At 35.2% G+C, this 19,438-nt stretch overlaps 1 protein-coding gene across 3 annotated transcripts in view; it reads left to right on the forward strand.

Annotated features, from left to right (window-relative positions):
* The window catches only part of LOC144971594 (protocadherin-1-like), a 156,407-nt gene extending 150,583 nt beyond the window's left edge, over positions 1–5,824 (forward strand). For 2 of the 3 annotated variants that reach the window (XR_013645168.1, XR_013645169.1), the window contains 4 exons: positions 472–630; positions 1,854–1,986; positions 2,432–5,481; positions 5,685–5,824. Coding sequence is in view for 1 of the 3 variants with exons in the window: in XM_078912660.1 (XP_078768786.1) it covers positions 472–630; positions 1,854–1,986; positions 2,432–3,504 (1,365 nt within the window). In the remaining 2 variants the exon portion in view is untranslated. Of the gene's footprint in view, positions 1–471; positions 631–1,853; positions 1,987–2,431 lie in introns of all 3 variants that reach the window. The other variant, XM_078912660.1, reaches the window with a different exon arrangement.
* Positions 5,825–19,438: the final 13,614 nt, after the last annotated feature.

The raw sequence follows: 19,438 nt of genomic DNA on the forward strand, positions 1-19,438 counted from the left end.
TAGCTCTCTTAATGTACCCAACTGCTTTAAGTGAAGTACTCACACCTTTGTCAAGTGGGTTAATGTTAGTAAAATGCCTTACCCTAAAAAATACAGCATTGGGGCAAGAGGTTTTCCCACGTCCAATTCCAGTCACTCATAATTCACTGATAAAAGAGATAATCCTTTTTTTTACTTGTCTGTCTATCTTAATGGATTGTCTGTAACCTCAAGCCATGTCTGTCCTTTACAACATTTCCAGGGCTGTCTGATTTAACAGGGTTGTTGCTGGTTCTTTTTCGCAGTTTTCTCTCTCAACAGTACACGATTGAGCAGCTATGGCCCCTCAAGGCCGATAAAAATTGATAAAAGACAGAAACGGGCGCTTAAATGACCTAAATAGTGTCGAAAGCGCCGTTAAACACCTAAACACAAACAAACATCTGTATGAAATGAATGTCTATTGATTTGTTTTTCTCTTCTTGTTGCCAGATTGTGGAAATCAGCCATGGTGGAAATCGAACCCACCGTCTGGATGACACTCTAAACACAATTGATCTGGACCAGACTGATGATGGGCAATTTTCTACTTTTAGGTCTCAGGAAAATATCATAGCACCGTTACCCAGGCATGACTCGCTCAGGAGACAGGTAGGTTATTTGATTTATAAAGGGACAGTTTTATAGACAAGTTTGCTATGTCATAAACTTTATTTCAAAACTCTTGTGGTCACTCTTTCTCTCTTTCCCATTAAAAAAATGTCCAAAGCTGGACTACCTTACAAGACAGATGGACAGAACAATGATTAACTCTTATGTTCAAAATTACAAACAAAACGACAGCCATCTCACCATAACATGTAGACAGACAACGAAAATCACACATTCCAAGAAAAAAACCCACTCAAAAACAGTAATAAAAAACACCAATCGTCAGACCCAAACATCTTCAAGTTTTCATCTGCTCCCTGTTTTATCAAAGACTGGAACGCTTCTTCTATTGTGGCTATGTGGTCTAGTGGTATGACACTCGCTTTCGGATCGGAAGGTCCTGGGTTCGAGCCTCGTGCTCGGCGCATAGTTGAGTCCTTGGAAAAGGCTCTTTACTCACATTCTCTCACTGTACTCCGGTGTAAAATGAGTACCTGGCCGTTAACAGCGTTGTCTGTGTCCGGAAAATTGTAATATCGCCTAACGGGCGTCATGTCCCGTCCTACATGTTAAATGTTGCTGTTGACCAGGGACCCCTTGTAAAGCACTTTGAGCACATTTAGTGGATATTGCGCTATATAAAGCTCAATTTGAATTTCTTTCTGAATCATGTATGAACACGACAGATTTAGACACCTTCAAGAGAATATGATCAAACTACTCCAGCCTAAACACACCAGCAATGACGACCACATTCAACAACACTCTCTGCCCTTGAATCCAAAACTCAGAATTGAGTCGACTTTGAGTAACATTCAGATTCAGATTAAGATTCAAATTCAATCAAATTCTGTTCAACGCACATTGCCACTGTTTTCATGTCAACTCTTGTAATCTCTTTGGTTTGATATTGTAAGAAATGAGGTCCAAGTAACATTTGGTAAATCATCATCTTATTGTTTATTTTTCTTTCTGGTGCTGAAAGTCAAAGTTTAGTAAGAAGGTGAAAGACCCGTAAAATTAAAACAATTTGAGTGAATAATGACGTTATCTACAAGTTGCCCTATATTTTGAAAAGATTACTGCTTATCAAAGAATATTTATCCAGGCTTATGTTTGACTGTTACTAATAACAAAAAAGAATAATAATTAAGAAATAATAAAATTATATTTTAGTTTGTTTTCTAAACCTACATAACAACAATTTCCTATCTCTCATCCAGTCAACAAGCACATCTGTGTACAAAAGTGGCAATGACACCTTTGATGACCTGTCATGTGACAGTACCAGTGACAGTGGCAGGGGTGGCAGTGACGTCGATGTCAACAACGGGGCTGCCGCTCTCAAAGACAAAGGTGATGAAATATTAAGCATAAGATTGCCACAAAGGGACCTGCTGTTGCAATCTTATTTAATGTCACAAAATTTTAATGTATTTTTGATTGTTAAAATTTAAAAAAAATAGATAATTGTAGCTCTGTTCATGGATTCATATTTTTATTTTATTTCTGTTTTGATTTAATATGAAAGCAATTTAAATGAAGGCAAATTTACTTCTTAACTTAAGTACCACAAAATTAACTTTTATTTCTATGTTCAAATATACAAAATTTCATATAAATAAGCACCCTTATGTTATTGGCATACCAAATTACAATCGTTTTAGATGTGTTTGCATTAGAAGTGCTTTATACGTTTTATTCCTTTAATCAAGAGGTCATGGAAAAGATTTCAACCGTTTTCACATATTAATTGTTTCTTCCTGTTTTGATTTTTAAAAATTTTGTTTTTTTTTTCCAGCTCGAGCTAAGGCTTCTACCCCAGTGTCTGTAAAAAGTGGAATCTCTGACAGATTATCTCCCTTGCCTCGGGACCAACGAGGAGCCTTCCTCACCTTCCGAGGTGAATCACCGAGTTCTTTCAAATTTGACTCTGACAGTGACACAACACTCACTCGCAATTCATTACGTTCTCGTTTCCATCCTCCCTTACCAATGATTTCATCTCCAGCAAGGGGAGATTATCAGCTCCAGTCAGGTCCTACCAATTGTCATCCAAACAGTTATCGCTCCAATTTACACAGTGAGAGTGACACAGACACAGATGGAACTCCTTGTAATCGACTCAACAGTCAACCTTCAGCTCTTTCCAATATGTACTCTTCGTCCGCTGGAGGAGGAGGAGGAGGGGGTTACAATAGTGGGGGAGAAGGGCCTAGTCATCATCAGCCATTTAGAGTGGCTCCCCTTCCAACGTTCCTCCCACCATCCGGTCACCAACTTCGTTACGATGATGACCCAAACTACAGTGATGGCGGGGGTTCAAACGCCTCCAGTTCTCGACGGAATCACATCCCCCGTCTTCCAATATACTCTGGGATAGATTTCTCTCACCACGCCTACGGTGGGTCCAATAGAAACAGCATCGGTGCTTTCAGTAACATTTCTACTACGTCCAATAGTGATAGTTACCAAACAGACAACGAAAGGGGTCAGTCACAGCCTTATAATAGTTTTAGTAATAATAATAACAATTGTGGTAACAGTAACAATAATAGTCATATTAATAACCACAGAGCTTCCTTCCTGCCCCCTGTCCCACGCCCCCCAAGCTACCATCAAAGCAACAACAGGAATTCCGTGTCAGGCTTACCAGACCCAATGAGTTCAACCTTCTCTAGTCGATATAACAATGTAGTCAGTGAATTACAAACGTCTCGTCCAGTAAGTATGGCAGAGGAAGACTTTTTGTTACCGCCTTATCCTGAGGTAGAAGAAGAGGAGGATGGCGATAGCAGGACGCCAGTTCCTTCCAGATATGCCAGAATGAATAGTATGAATGGAGATGGGGAGAGAGATGCCCTTGTTTTGTAGTGAGTGTGGGTTATGACAGCTTGCATTGCATCAGCATTGGACATATGAACTACTGGGATGGAAGGCATGAATGGATGAAATTTACTTCAATTTTGTCAAGCATTTAAAAAAAAGAAGATGTAGCCACAATATAATTGATTTGAAATGACACCAGTCAGTCAGAAAAATATAAATGATTTATTTTTGTTTTGAAAAATCACTCCAACACGGTTTTCTCGAACACGGTTTCATAGAACATAAGATTTTCTCATCCTTCTTATTCTTTGTTATCATTCCATTTCTTCCTCTAATGAATTTTTACCCTGAATACGGTTTCCTTGAACCAATTTCACCCAGCCAGTGTAAGAAAGGTAGATTAATTGAAGATTTTTTTTAATGCGACCTTTGATTTCGACCACTGATGATTTACTGTGTATGTTACAATGACCGTTACAAATGTGTGTATCTTTCTACACTGCATGTGTGTGTATACAATATGATACACATACATGCACACACACACATACATACACGCACTCCATCGCCGTTTCCCATAACACCTCTCTGGTCATTCTTATCACTTTCCCATTCTTTCTAAAATCAATACCATGCGCCATGATTTACTAATGCTTGGCTACGACAGTAAATGAATGATGTGATACCCCAAGGAAGGAGTTCGAGGGAACCATGATGGAGTGTGTAGATCTTTTTAAATTATCGAAATATAATTAGTGACAAAATTACATTTACAAACTTACTTTTAAAACACATCAAATATATTTGAAACCATGTATCAGTTGTTAAAATCTCTTTATGGAATTGAAATTTATTTTTTCAAATAGTCTTGTTCAGTTTTATCAATATGTTATTGTTGTTATTATTCCTGTTGTTGTTATGGTTCTTGTTGATGACGTTATCGTGGTTATATTGTTGTTAATGTTGATATTGGGTGAGATGAGAATTTCAAAAAATAAGTGAAGGACTGAAATAACCAGGTGAATTATTCCTGCATGGGATAGAAGTTACTTAAAAATGACAAAAGACATTGGACCAATGAAAATGAATCTTTCAAAATTAATGGAAGTGTTGAAAGTTGAAAGTGTGTGAATGTAAAAATGTGTGTGAATGAATACCTGTCACCATATTGGAAAACATCTACATGATCATGATCCCTGGGTGGGGATCCTGACCTCCCATAGTGGGCAGGGAGGTACATGCTGTGTCTTCTATACCTCTATACCATTTTCCAATTGTTTCCTGTCATTGTCTTGGTTTTGCCCTGACCATGGTCGGAGTCCTTGGCTGGGAGTCGAGGGAAAGAGTTAAATGTATAGTTATTGTTTTGGGAGATGATATTTTTGTCCTTGTAAATCATCTCTCTGTTGTGCATTGTATTATGTTTAGTTTACATATTATATATGGTTTTTAAACATTTGAGTGTATTCCTCTTTGTTGGGACCTGTGCTTGTGTCTGGATGAGACTTTTAGGTGATCTCAAACTGAGGACACTGATAGTGAGCTCTTTAAACCTACATCTGATCCCTATTTGTTCCCAGTTCCCCTTTGTCTGCCTTATTCTTGGGTGCTTTAATTGTAATTCTAGACCTTTTTACTATCCCGTTTTCTTCCTTTTTACTGGCGCTGATATGACCTAAATGTGTCGCAAGCGCCATAAAACCCTTAAAAACAAAAAACAAACAAACGATCATGATCCATTTACTGCTGGTTTGTTCGAATCTATAAATTGTTCCTTCTCATCTAAGAAATTGATTAATTATTTAAAAACAAAGCAAAACAGAATGAAAGTTGTGTCGTGTTGAATATGCAACTAAAAGATTCATCAGTTGTGACAAGGTGATCTATGTTTATACATGACATATGATTTACTTAGAAACAAGCTTAAAGCTGAAATTTTTATTTATTTATATATTTTTTTTCAATTTAGATTTCCCCTTTTGAAAGTATTCTATTGAATTAGTGACATGAAAACAATATTTGGTATCTGTGAATAAGGCTTCTTAAGTTAGAAATATAAGACACTGGACGCAGAGTTGTCAAGCTAGCAGACTGACTTTAATGTCGAAGGGTAGAACAGGAAGAGGGTGTAGTGAATCCAAACATACTGAGAGTAACAATGATAATGACGTGATTAGATACATATGAAAGGAGTATGTTATGAGCAACATTAGTTATAGTTACAGTATCCTCATCACCTTTACTTTCAGTAGATCTGAATAGACCCATCTATCGAATATGTAATTAGATTAGATTATGGCAGTTTTAAAAAAAATGACAATAAGATGTGAAAAGAAAAGAGAGAAAAAAGATAAAGAAAGAAAAATTAAAACTCATATGGGGAAGTGGTCGCATTAACACTACATTAGCACCCGTGGACATTAAAGTGGAGCATTGCCATGATTAAGGGTATGCTCCTAAACCCCGTTTGTGATCCCTTTAGTCTAATTGATAGAGCAATTGACTCCATTTATCCACCAGCTGTGGGTTGCTGGGTCTGTAAGATTTGGCAGAAATTCCCTTGCGATAGTCTCAACAACCTGTTCGGAGGGTAGTAAGCAATTGTTACTGTCCATTCAATACTTTAGAAACAGGATTATCTTATGCTCTGTGAGTCTTATGGCAGAGAACAGCAATTTTGTATGCTTGTTGTATTTAAGATAAATTATGTGAAATGCATAGTGTGAATAGAGACAACCGTGGATACTTCCTTTTACAATCATGACAAAATCAAATATTTCTCAAATACAATGCTAATGTTATTTCAGTGCTTTCATGTGCAATGTCAATGATGTACAATGTCAATGATGTACAATGTCAATGTTTTCATACTTAACTGCTGTTATTGTTTGGAGTCGTGTGTTCTGGTTCCCCTTGGTTATTATTTTTTTTTAATACAAAAATAAAATGTCCGTTATCGATCCCACTGGGAAAGTAACCTCCAGGGTCTATCCTGGGAAAGAGAATCCTTAGAAATAATCTCAAAATCAGCTGTGTACGATGTTATAAATGGCAATGGTGGCCAAGTTTCTTGTTTAATGAAAAAAATGAGATACCATGATAACGGCCACAGGACCTTAGAATGTGGAACAATTGTAAACTGATGATAATTATATTGCCAAACTGATGAGGAGGATATGTAGAACTGATTTAAAAACAAGTACAAATAAATAATATATGAAAAAACTAATGATGACAACATTGTATTTATTCACCCACAATATTTATCTTATGAATGAAATATTAGTGTGATCAAATCAAATGAATATTCAGTGGAGCAATATGACTTTGATCAATTGCAAATGCCTAAGTGACCTGGGAATTAAATTTTTTACTTTTTAATTGACCAAATATGCAATTTGTTTTGCGTTAGTGATCTGTCAATTACTTGTCAAAACGAATTTTATTCTCATAAGATTTGAAATGAGAAATATCTTAAAGACTAAAGATTTAGCATTCCATCTAATTGTAATGATTACTAATCGGCCAGAATAGAAGCTGTGGAATGTAAAACGAATTGGACAAAGTTGAATAGTAACTAATAATAACTTTGAAAAAGAACAAAATAATTTTCAAAACCCTTGCTCAGCCAAAAGATTAATGTTGTAATATTTCACTCAAAGTCAGTATCTTAGTGTCTTGTGGATAAATATTTCACTTGTAATTTAGACGTGAGAAAAGTCTATTCTGTAATAAATTATGTATCAAACGCCTTCGTGTGGATACAATCTTTTTGTATGTTTATTATGCTTTAAATTATATATGTATGTTTAGATACCTTTAAGAAATTATTTAAATGTACGGCTTTGTGCTGAAGTAGAATGCCACTGCTAGTGGCCTTCTTGTTTAAAGTTCTCGTTTCACTGTTGACAGCCCAAGGTTTAGTTATTGGACAAGGCTTTTAACTCGAATTTTCTCACTGTAGTCGTGTGTTAAATGAGTACTTGGCCAGTAACAGCATTTCCATGAATAATAACGTCTTAAAGGCTATATGTCTTACCTTATACGATCTGCTGTTGGTTTGTGAACACTGTAAAGCGATTTGAGCCAACTTAGTGGATAATGTGTTGAAATGCTCATTTTTTTGTGGTTAGAAATCTGTCAGAAAGAAATTGTTTGATTGTGTTTCAATCTTCGAAATATATTTCTTTCTATTTCTCCCCAATCCATATGCAATGAGCCTGTGTTATTTGGTGACATTAGATAGAGAAGATCTCAACCATTCCATTCCATCACTCTTGATTATGTTGACAATGTCATGTGACACAGCAGCTATTTTAAGACATATTTGAAAAACCGGCTACATATATTGTATTATTTGTACCACCCGCCTTGCCTTCACCAAATACTCTTCTTTCCAAGGGAGGTAATTCGTGTCATAGGTTCTCAATGTATAATTTTACCCAAACATTCCTGAAGGACAACACACATTCACTAAACCATTCCTACCTATTTTCTGCTCTTTATGATTGTAATTGTGACTATAATTTCCCTGCCATTGACTCATTCCACTTTACATTTAGAAAGTCATTTTGTAGGAAAACCAATGCATTTATTGATTCGATGGTGTAGAAAAGCTTGTTCATCTATCATTTTATTTTTATGTCGGAAAAGCCATACTGTGGATTATTTTGTTGGGGTGATTTTTAGTTGTCAGTTATAATTAGCTCCATGCATTCCATTAAATTTGCAGTGGAAGTTTTCCGACAGCCATTGGTGGACTGTGAAGGTCACTCTATCTTGTTGTCTCCTCTATCCCCTTATATCTGTTGTCTTTTCCATATTGATTTATATCTTTGCCTTGGAATGAAAGTATGTTGCCACTTCTTGAATCAGAACTAGGATATTCTGTCAAAAAGGGAAGGTCAGTGTCATCAGGTGGGGGGGGGGGGGGGGATCTATTTTTTTCATCTTTCTTCTTCTTCATCGTCTTCTTCTTCTTCTTCTTCTTCTTCTTCTTCTTCTTCTTCTTCTTCTTCTTCTTCTTCTTCTTCTTCTTCTTCTTCTTCTTCTTGTAGATCCCCATACATGGGTATTTATAATAAATTTCTGCAACTGTTGGATATTGTTATATATATTGTGAACGTTTGAGTGTATTGGTCATTTTGTGCTTGAATCAGACTTTTAATTCGTCACTCAGACTACACATGGATAGATTGCTCTCGGTTTTACTTCTGTACACAATTTCAAATTTCAAATTGTCCCCTTTTCTATAAACTCATTTTAATTATACATCTGTAATCTTTTAAAATATCCCATTATTTTCCTTTTACTGCCACTGAAAGCGCTGAAAAACCTCTTTAAACTAAAACAAATTGTTCAATTTTTAAAGATTATGTAAGACTATTTCACATTCAGGTTGGATACACAGGAAAGTGTGGACTTGAAACAATGGAAATGCTGGCCATGAACAAAACAAACATATTGATAAATGCATTCAAAGATGACCATTACTCAAGAATATTTTTAAACCTCTGGTTTTTTCCGAGTTATTTACTGTGGTCAAATATCTATACATTTGTAAACCTGATTCTTATCATGTTTTTGTAGTTGTTAACAAATAATGGACCTGTTAATATTTTATAACATATTGATGATCTGAGTTAATTTTTGAACATTATTTTTAACTTTTACTTTGAATTGGAATATAATGTTTTATGTTCCATTAATTATGCTGTATTGCTGTGCCATATCGGTGTGTTGTGTGTGTGTGTGTGTGTGTGTGTGTGTGTGTGTGTGTGTGTGTGTGTTTATTGTCAAACCGTGTCTTGGTTATTTATACGATGTGCATGATAAATTATGGAATTATTTTTTTTAATATATGCGGACAAAATCAAGCTGTTTTTCTTCCCCAGTGAAATTTCAATTCAAATATCTTTGAAAGTTTGTTTAAACCACCATATAAGTTACCAGTCAGTTACATAAGAAGTAGAGTGCTTGCATCATATAGGTACATCAAATATTTGTGGGTTTGAACAGGTGCAAAATGACACCTATGGTTTTCCCAAAATGTTGATCTTAAAATGACTCTTCTTCTTATGTACTTGATAGTCAAGATGAGTTGTATTGTTTGTTCGCTTTTTAAGAGAAGAAATAAAAATAGTAAAGTTTGAGAGACATTTCAGTTACTTTGCCATGGAGAAATAAATTGTTGAATCCTTGATCGATATTGTTATAAATAGACTTATGCGTCATCAAGATAAAACCCCCAGAGTCACAGAGCCATGGCCTATCATGGTGCCAGAGATTAGCCCGCCAGGTCTCTATAGGGAATGAGATTAGCGGAAGAGTAGCGTCCCTTGATTGGACGTCACCCATAGTCTGTGACGTCACCGGCGGATAAGTTATTAGAGAGAGAACGTCATGTTGGTTGTGCGCATGCGTCTCTCGCCCTTGCTTTTCCGCATTCCCTATAGCGTCAAATGCTACCCCAAGGTAAAATCATATGTAAAACTAATAGATAGAAGTGCCTAAATAAGTAAATAAAATGGAGATAAAGATAAAGGGAGTAAATCTGACTCATGAATGAACAACACAAAACAAACGACGTTTCAGCCTTTGGTCTTTTTCAAGTAAACGTAAGTCAGATTAACTCCCTTTATCTTTATCTCCATAAAATCATATGTCTATGGCAAAGTATTTCCTGTCAGAATTGACTGCCATAATCACTGCTTTATTATAAAAAAAATAAAATATTGAATTCACAAGGACTGATAGTGATAGTGGTCAATTTGCATGTCAGTGGAATGCTTTACCGTTCAGCTATTCCGTCTGTCTTAAAACATATTATATGAAAACTTGTTCAAATGCTGAACTTATCCCATGGACGTCTAAAGGAACTCCGTATTTGATTCTATACGTTTGATTAGCAGCGAGAAAGGGACCACCGAGTTATGATAATGCTTACATTTATTTTGATTTAATTCCGCCATGTAAAATATATCAGAAAATATATTTTGGTACAACGTCTTATCAATAATGTTATAAAATATGCATGGTAAATGATTCATTTTGTAATCATGATATTTTCTTGTGATTGATACAACCATTGCTTTTATTTTGTTTCATACCGTACTTATGGTGGTGAATCTTTGTAATTATAATCCTTCGCCATCATCATCATCATCATCATCACCATCATCATCATCATCATCATCATCATCATCATCATCATCATCATCATCACTGCCACTCTCATCATGGGGAATTACAAAATTACCACTTTTAAGAATGTACACCAAATCCATGATCTTCTACTATGTCGTGACCAAACGCATTTAAAAACATGTTTTGGCCAAATCCATTTATTTTGCTTTCTATCTATGAATTAATATGACATTAAACTTGTGAGAAATTCTTAAACCTTCAATTTCCTCCAAGCCTTGGAGTTAAACATTAATTTGTTGTTTTATTTCATGGATATTTGAAGCAAATAAAATAAATGTTACAAGCATCTTAAAAACAAACAAGCAAAACCTTTGATCTAAAACCTTTTATCTACTCTACTTCCTTCTGTTTGTAAAATACTGTTTTGTGTTCAAAGAGTCACTAGCAGCGTAATGATCCTTTTAAAAAAATAACACACAAAGAGGAGAGTAACCAATCTATATTATCTATTTGCTATTTATTAGTTGAAATTTTGCATGATATGAATTGTGTTGTATTTATTGTCAATATGATAATAATAATAATAATAATTGTCCTGTCATTACAAACTACTAGTCCTGATCAAAACACATTATCTATCCCATGCTCCAATGTAAATACAATATTACTTTTTCCTTATGAAGGGTATGTATGAGCCGTTGTAGGGAATGATATTAGCGGAAGAGTAGCGTCCCTTGATTGGACGTCACCTTACAGAGAGAACGTCAATTTGGTTTTGAAGTGTCTCAAGCCGCTTTCACCGGAAGCGAGGACGAGAGACGCATGCGCACAACCAACATGACGTTCGCTCTAATGACTTTTCCGCCGGTGACGTCACAGACTATGGGTGACGTCCAATCAAGGGACGCTACTCTTCCGCTAATCTCATTCCCTATAGTATGCTGTGTCCTTGCTTGTGTGTAAAATTGAATTAGAACATTATAATGAACAGTTTGAGTGTGTCAAGTAAGGAGGTGACTTTGAGAATTCTTTAAGTCAGGTCGACTTTAAAACTATGAGTTAACAATACACTCTCTTTCAACCTACGTAGTGAACAACTTGGAGTCACCAGGGAATTGCTGAACTTTCCACTTTGGCTATTGTTCAACAATGCGTAGAGGACGGTTATTTCCGTTTTTAATTTACCAAAAATGATAAATGATGAAAAAGAGACAAGGCAGGGTTTGAAACTTGACTCATAAAATACAGTGGAACCCCTGGATAACGACATCATTTTCCGGTCCCGGGCAATGTCGTTATGTTGATGGCTGATGATTATTCATGACGCTGGTAATAAAAGAAGATAAAAGTAGATAAAAGAAGTAGGGATAATGAATAAACAAACTTCAGTCATTTCTTGGTTGTTAAGCGATGAAAAAAAAAACGGAAGCAGATTTATTTGTAGTGCCGCACGGGTCTTAAGACAACTTATAATAAAAAGAGAATAATAATAATAATAATAATAATAATAATAATAATAATAATAATAATAATAATAATAATAATAATAATAATAATAATAATAATAATAATAATAATAAAGTCGAGTTTACGATAATTCTAACACGTTATCCAGGGGTTGCACTGTATTGCATTCTAATTGCAGTTTGGACAGACTCTCAAAGTGAATAATTTTTTACTTTTATTTTGTGCATGTGCTTATGTATGTGCGGAGACGTAAAAATGTGAAAATAACACGGCGGCCTTACTACGTAAAGATCAAGTAATGCTTTGTGTAGATTTGTCTCACGGATATTAAACTTGAATCACACCACCAAGCCAAAATGGTAGATGAGAGTTACCCTATTATTATAATCATAAACCATTGATGATGACATTAATTAGGTCAATGACATTTAGAAACATGATTAAATACACAAACACAATCTTACACAAACAAACTATTAAATTGATGCACAGATAATAATATTAATATAACACATATTTACATAGATAACAAACAAAAGGTCAAATTTAGTGTATTGATAGAATAACTTAACATTCTTGTTGATCATAAACATCATAGAAAAGCAAATCAGATTCATCTTGTACGTACTTCAAGGCGTAGAGTTTTCATTATCGAGTCTTACTAATGATAAACCGCCACTTTTACAAGCACTTTTCTTTTTCATTTCCGCCAAAGAAAAAAAAAAAAGAAAAACCAACCCAAAATTCCCAACAAACTTAAAATGACTCCTGAATAGTCACACATTATTAAACCCAAGACTTCTATAAATCCTCAGGTTTAAGACAATTTGATAAGCTGGGAGTCGTTTTAATCTATCGTTATGAGAAGTCCAAGTTTTCTGGGCAAAGAAAGCGTTTTGTCAGTGGCCTGTTTGTTGTTTGTTTTTACTTGGTTATGAGTACTGATGACAGTTTGCCCTAATGATGATTCCACAGATGGAAAGGAAATTACAGCCTCCTTACCTTGTAATGTAATCGTCTGATAAATAAAACATATAAATTATGATTGATACTGCAAATCTGCCATGGTCTGACAATGCCCTTTTCATGTCATTTTGGTCTAAACTTTTAGCTACACAAAATATTGACCAATGAAAACAATTAAAATAACCTTCAACTCGTCACAAATCGAAAGCTGACATCGACATCTCTTCAAGGTCAGGAATGGGAAACTTGTAATTGTAGGTCACATGACAGTGATTGTATGTGGTTGTGACGTCATCATCATATTCTACAATGCCAGCTTCCTCCCTACAAAGTATGTCACACTAGTGACGATCTCTTCAAGGTCAGGAATGGGAAACTTGTAATTGTAGGTCACATGACAGTGATTGTATGTGGTTGTGACGTCATCATCATATTCTACAATGCCAGCTTCCTCCCTACAAAGTATGTCACACTAGTGACGATCTCTTCAAGGTCAGGAATGGGAAACTTGTAATTGTAGGTCACATGACAGTGATTGTATGTGGTTGTGACGTCATCATCATATTCTACAATGCCAGCTTCCTCCCTACAAAGTATGTCACACTAGTGACGATCTCTTCAAGGTCAGGAATGGGAAACTTGTAATTGTAGGTCACATGACAGTGATTGTATGTGGTTGTGACGTCATCATCATATTCTACAATGCCAGCTTCTTCCCTACAAAGTATGTCACACTAGTGACGATCTCTTCAAGGTCAGGAATGGGAAACTTGTAATTGTAGGTCACATGACAGTGATTGTATGTGGTTGTGACGTCATCATCATATTCTACAATGCCAGCTTCTTCCCTACAAAGTATGTCACACTAGTGACGATCTCTTCAAGGTCAGGAATGGGAAACTTGTAATTGTAGGTCACATGACAGTGATTGTATGTGGTTGTGACGTCATCATCATATTCTACAATGCCAGCTTCTTCCCTACAAAGTATGTCACACTAGTGACGATCTTTTACCAAGCAGTTAAATAATCAGTTAAATCAATACTAAGTAAAGTGATTATTTAAAAATATCTATATATATATATATATATAGATGAATGATTGAATGAATGAATAAATGAATGACTATCTTTTGATCCCTCTGAATTAACTATTATGTTCATCTCATTGTTTACTTTATGTTATTGATCGTCGCTGCACTGTGACTTAATGAACATTATTTTGGGGGGGAAAGTATTCTTGCGAATTTCTTACAGTCCATTGTGTCAATTGAATCAAATACGGTCATCTTGGTTGGTGTGGGTCTATGATATTTTTGTCTGTTACTTCCTTCCATTACCGTATGTTGAATCTTAAATTATCGTTATCAAATACTAGCTTTATTATAATACAATGGCCCTGAATACACCAACATACAGAAGACAATAAATAAATGATGTCAAAAACTATGTTTGTGTTGATTCTTTCTATTCTACTTTTTTTTTTTTTAGCTGCTTTAAAAACGGATCTGTTTTGTGTTTACTTTACAAGTCAATTATGGTGAGTATTATTATTATTATTATTATTATTATTATTATTATTATTATTATTATTATTATTATTATTATTATTATTATTATTATTATTGGGTGTGGTTCCTGACCCCCATACATCTGCTTTCCAACATGCTCTCTCTCTTTTTCTTGGAATGAAATTACTTGGTTTTGTCTTAATCGTGGCCGGATACCCAGGCTTGGAGGTTGTTTGTTTTTTTTTAAAGGGTTTTACGGCGCTTGCAACACATTGAGGTCATATCAGCGCCAGGAAAAAAGGAAGAAAATTGAATAGTAAAAACATGCTAGATGTACAATCAAAAGGACTTGAGGAAAAAGTAAGACAAAGGAGAATGGTTCAAATATGGAACCGATGTAGATCCAAAGAGCACAGATCACCTGAAAGTCTCACCCAGACACCAGTACAAGATCCTACTAAGAGGGATACACTCAAATGTTTGCAAATCATCTGTTAGAGATTTTAAAAAAAAAGAACAGTACATGACAGAGAGATGGTTTACAAGGAAAACATATCATCTCCTAAAACTATGTACATTCGACTGTTTCCCTCCCAGCCAAGGTCAGGACAAAACTAAGTAATCTTAATCCAAATCAACGACAGAAAGCTATTGGAAAACAGAAACAGGGGGATAGAAGACATAGCAAGTACATCCCTGCCCACTATGGGAGGCCGGGAACCCCACCCAGCTGGCTTGGAGGGACACAGTCAAATGTATAGTTATAGTTTTGGGAGATTATATTTTTTGTCTTGTAATTCGTATCTTTGCTGTGCATTGTATTATTTTTGTTATACATAATGTTATAATTTGTAAACATTTGAGTGTGTTCATGTTACTCTTGGTGGGATCCTGTGCTTTTGTCAGGTTTCTGAAACATGAATATTGTCTTTGAATGCGTCAATCTCGAGCAGTCGGTTGAAGTCCCGAATGTGACTCTCTGCGCATCTTTTGCTGTGCTTGGCACTTTGTGTCACCCGCATAATGATGACGCAACGTGTGTAGATGGCGTTTTCACAGATAACACCAGATTCTCAACAGTCCACACCAGGTCAATCAGTTTAACGATTTTCCTCATTTTTAAATGGCTCTGAAAAACAAATGTTCTTTTACAATTCCCCTTTGTAAGTCTTTCATTTGCTGTAAATTTGTTGATCTTGACGTGTCTGAAGAAAATTTAGGTGTTAAACTAAATCTATGATAGGGGAGACAACTAAGGTTTGACTCCTGTTTGGTTTGGTTTTAACTGAGTAGTTGCCCTTTGGCCTTGTAGACGTCCCTCGCGAGTTTGAAAAGAGGCGAGGATTTCTGTTTCCGTTTTTGAGGGGGAAAATGTTAGGAGTGTTTTAGAAATAATCATTCTTCTTTCTCAGAGAAATTAAATAGCAAGTATTATCTATATAATTGGAAAGGGCATAAAATTCTACATACAATGATGATAATATTATTATCTTCACTATATCGTGGTTTTGATAAATCTTTTTGTAAAGAGATTATATGTGTTTAAACGTTTATAACTTTTAAACCAGAGATGGTCCTTCTTAATAAAAAAAAAAACTTCCTTCTGAGATATATATTTAAGTAGCTTTTCTAAAAATTTCAGAGCAAAATATGATTGCACTCAAAAGTTATAGCTCCCCCAAAAAACAAAACTTGTCCTCGATTGTTTGCAGAAGTTACCATTTTCTTATATTGATTCACTTCCTGTCGTCTGCTGCGCTTTTTTTTTCACTTGAGAGATAACTTCGTTAATCCACATCAAAACTTTACAACTGTATTTCTTACAATATATGCAATTAATGTAAGTTATTTTTGTTTTAAATTATTCAATTAATTGGCGTTTCCATGTCCATGCATTCATTGTACAAGTTACGATTCTCTTTCTTTTTCTTTACGATCGATTTTCACTGTTTTGATTTTGACGTTTTTCATTCTTTGACTTTGACGGACGACTGTTCAATTTAGGGGAACGGAGGAGCGGAAGTTTTTAAAATCACATATTTTCGATCATTTTAAACACCAACACACCACCTCAAACATTTATCAGTCCATATCTCTGCTTTTATGAGGTCTATTTTCATTTTGAAAAGTTCAAAGTGAACAACTAAATGACGCCGATTCGGTGGTGTATTTGGTCTATCTTCATGTGAATAAACATTTAATTGTTGACTTTTCCAAAATTCCAATAGGTCATTCATTTGCATGTCGTCATCTATTTTTCCTTGATTTCAGCTGTTTCAGCTCTAAACTATACTTTTCTCTCTCAATAAATAATTATTTTTCTGTTTGCAATGTATTACAGAGATGTTGAATTACCACGTGTAAAAATTTCAAAGTTGTATCTGAAGCCGTTTCTGAATTATACTTGATTATCCATTGGGTTGCTGTGTTTTGGTCACATATTTTCCCACCAACTTCGGTCATAACTTTTTAACCAGTTGAAATAGAGCGATAATATTTTCACTCTAGTAAATGTTTCACTCCCCTTTATTTTTCTACGCTAAATTAATACCCATATCACTATTTTGAAAAATTCTTGCAAGTGCCTATTAGGATGTTTCGAGATGGAAGTTGTGAGTGAAAAGCAAAGATCTACTGCTTTGAATTTGAATTTAACTCTTATAATGAAAAGAAACATTTGACTAAAATTCGTCGTTTTTTACAGTATGGGCTCCAGGTGAAAAATTTCTCTGGTCTCGCGTGTCAAACGATTGATCTCATTAATTTTAGGATCCAAAACACTTTAACACAAGTCGTGCATTGCTCACTCATATTATAACAGACGAGACATAATTTCTTTCAAATCATTATTCCTTCTATTACTCAATGTTATTCATTGTATTGTTATTCATGATATGCAGTTAATTAAAATGTTCACATCTGCTTAGCGGGTGGTTGGATGGGAGCATCACCCTTGAATCGTATACCTATGATGTTCGCATGGGTGTACGATCCGATAGTGATGTCGTTTCTTCTTCTCTTTACTAGCCTATCCTGCTTCTTTGGTTTGTGATTGTATTTTTGACAGGGGATATTTTTTTTCTGTAAATCTTCTGCCTGTTTGTTCTTGGTTATTTATAATTTAGCTTATGATATCTTTAGGTTATGATTTTGATTTACATTTGTACTATTTTTGTTAGATTGCTTGTTTTTTTTTGTTTCAGCGGTCTCTCATATAACCTCAATTGTGTTGGAAGAGACCTTAAGCAACTAACAAACAAAAATCACATCTGGGCCCGTTCTAATGAACGCGGACTAACTTTAGTAATTTACTAGTCTAGTAAATGACTAGCTAGTCTTTAGCCCAAGCTTAGTAAGTGTCTAAAAAAAATCGGATTCAATGAGCATTATTTAGTCTCGGACTAGCTGGGCTTTAGCCTAGAAATGGGCGTGGCTAGTCCTGACCTAGTCCTGACCTAGCCCTTGACTCTATCGGTTGTTTTGTGCTGCTGTTTGGGTTCTTCTGGCGCAAAAGATTTAATCAGCGCCACATCCGCTTTCGTTTTGTTTAGATTCTATTTCCTTTTGAAATCATTGACGAAAATGGAGCTCAACAAGAGAAAAACTTTACTTTTCAAACCCTGAAACTGCAGCCCTCCTGGAAAATACAATTATGTCGAGATTGCAGTACTCCGTGACAGTGCGAAAATAAGAGAAGTACATATATTTTTTCTTTGTCACTAATGAAATGAAATAAAAATAGGCTATAGCACGGTCACTGACACTGGGCATCTGTTAGGACTGTAGACTGTAGGCTAATACACCACCTCAAACATTTGTCAGTCCATATCTTTGCTTTTATGGGGTCTATTTTCATTATGAAAAGTTCAAAGTGAACAACTAAATGACGCCGATTCAGTGGTGTATTTGGTCTATCATGAAATGAAATAAAAATAGGCTACAGCACGGTCACTGACACTGGGCATCTGTAGGCTAATACACCACCTCAAACATTTGTCAGTTCATATCTTTGCTTTTATGAGGTCTATTTTCATTTTGAAAAGTTCAGAGTGAACAACTAAATGACGCCGATTCAGTGGTGTATTTGGTCTATCATGAAATGAAATAAAAATAGGCTACAGCACGGTCACTGACACTGGGTATCTGTAGGCTAATACTACACCACCTCAAACATTTGTCAGTTCATATCTTTGCTTTTATGAGGTCTATTTTCATTTTGAAAAGTTCAAAGTGAACAACTAAATGACGCCGATTCAGTGGTGTATTTGGTCTATCTCTTCATGTGAATAAATATTTTATTATTGACTATTCCAAAATTCCAATAGGTCATTCATTTGTATGTCGTGATCTATTTTTCCTTGATTTCAGCTGTCTCAGCTCTAAACTATACTTTTCTTTCTCAATAAATAATTCATTTTCTGTTTGCAATGTATTACAGAGATGTTGATTTACCACATGTAAAAATTTCAAAGTTGTATCTGAAGCTGTTTCTGAATTATACTTGATTATCCATTGGGATGCTGTGCTTTGGTCACATTTTTTCCTATTAAACCTTTTTAACCAGTTGAGATAGAGCGATATTTTTTCACTCTAGTTAATGTTTCACTCCCCTTTATTTTTCTACGCTAAATTAATACCCAAAGCCACTATTTTGAAAAATTCTTGCAAGTGCCTACAGTAGGTCCCTGCCACTCACAACACAATGTTGCTTTGTATTTGTATACCTCTAGACTACTTTGGATTGTGTTTATCTACTTCCTATCTCCCTGCTCTGCTCTCTAATCCACCTTTTTACTACTTGGCAAGAACAGGCAAGGTGGCAACCCTGTCTCGGATTTCTAAAAAAAAAAAAGAAAGAAAATTAATGGAAAAAAAAAAAAAAAAACAGGT

Source organism: Berghia stephanieae, chromosome 4 (genome assembly GCF_034508935.2).
Source record: "Berghia stephanieae isolate SIO BIC M18660-M18661 chromosome 4, UCSD_Bste_1.3, whole genome shotgun sequence".
Lineage (NCBI taxonomy): Eukaryota > Metazoa > Mollusca > Gastropoda > Nudibranchia > Aeolidiidae > Berghia > Berghia stephanieae.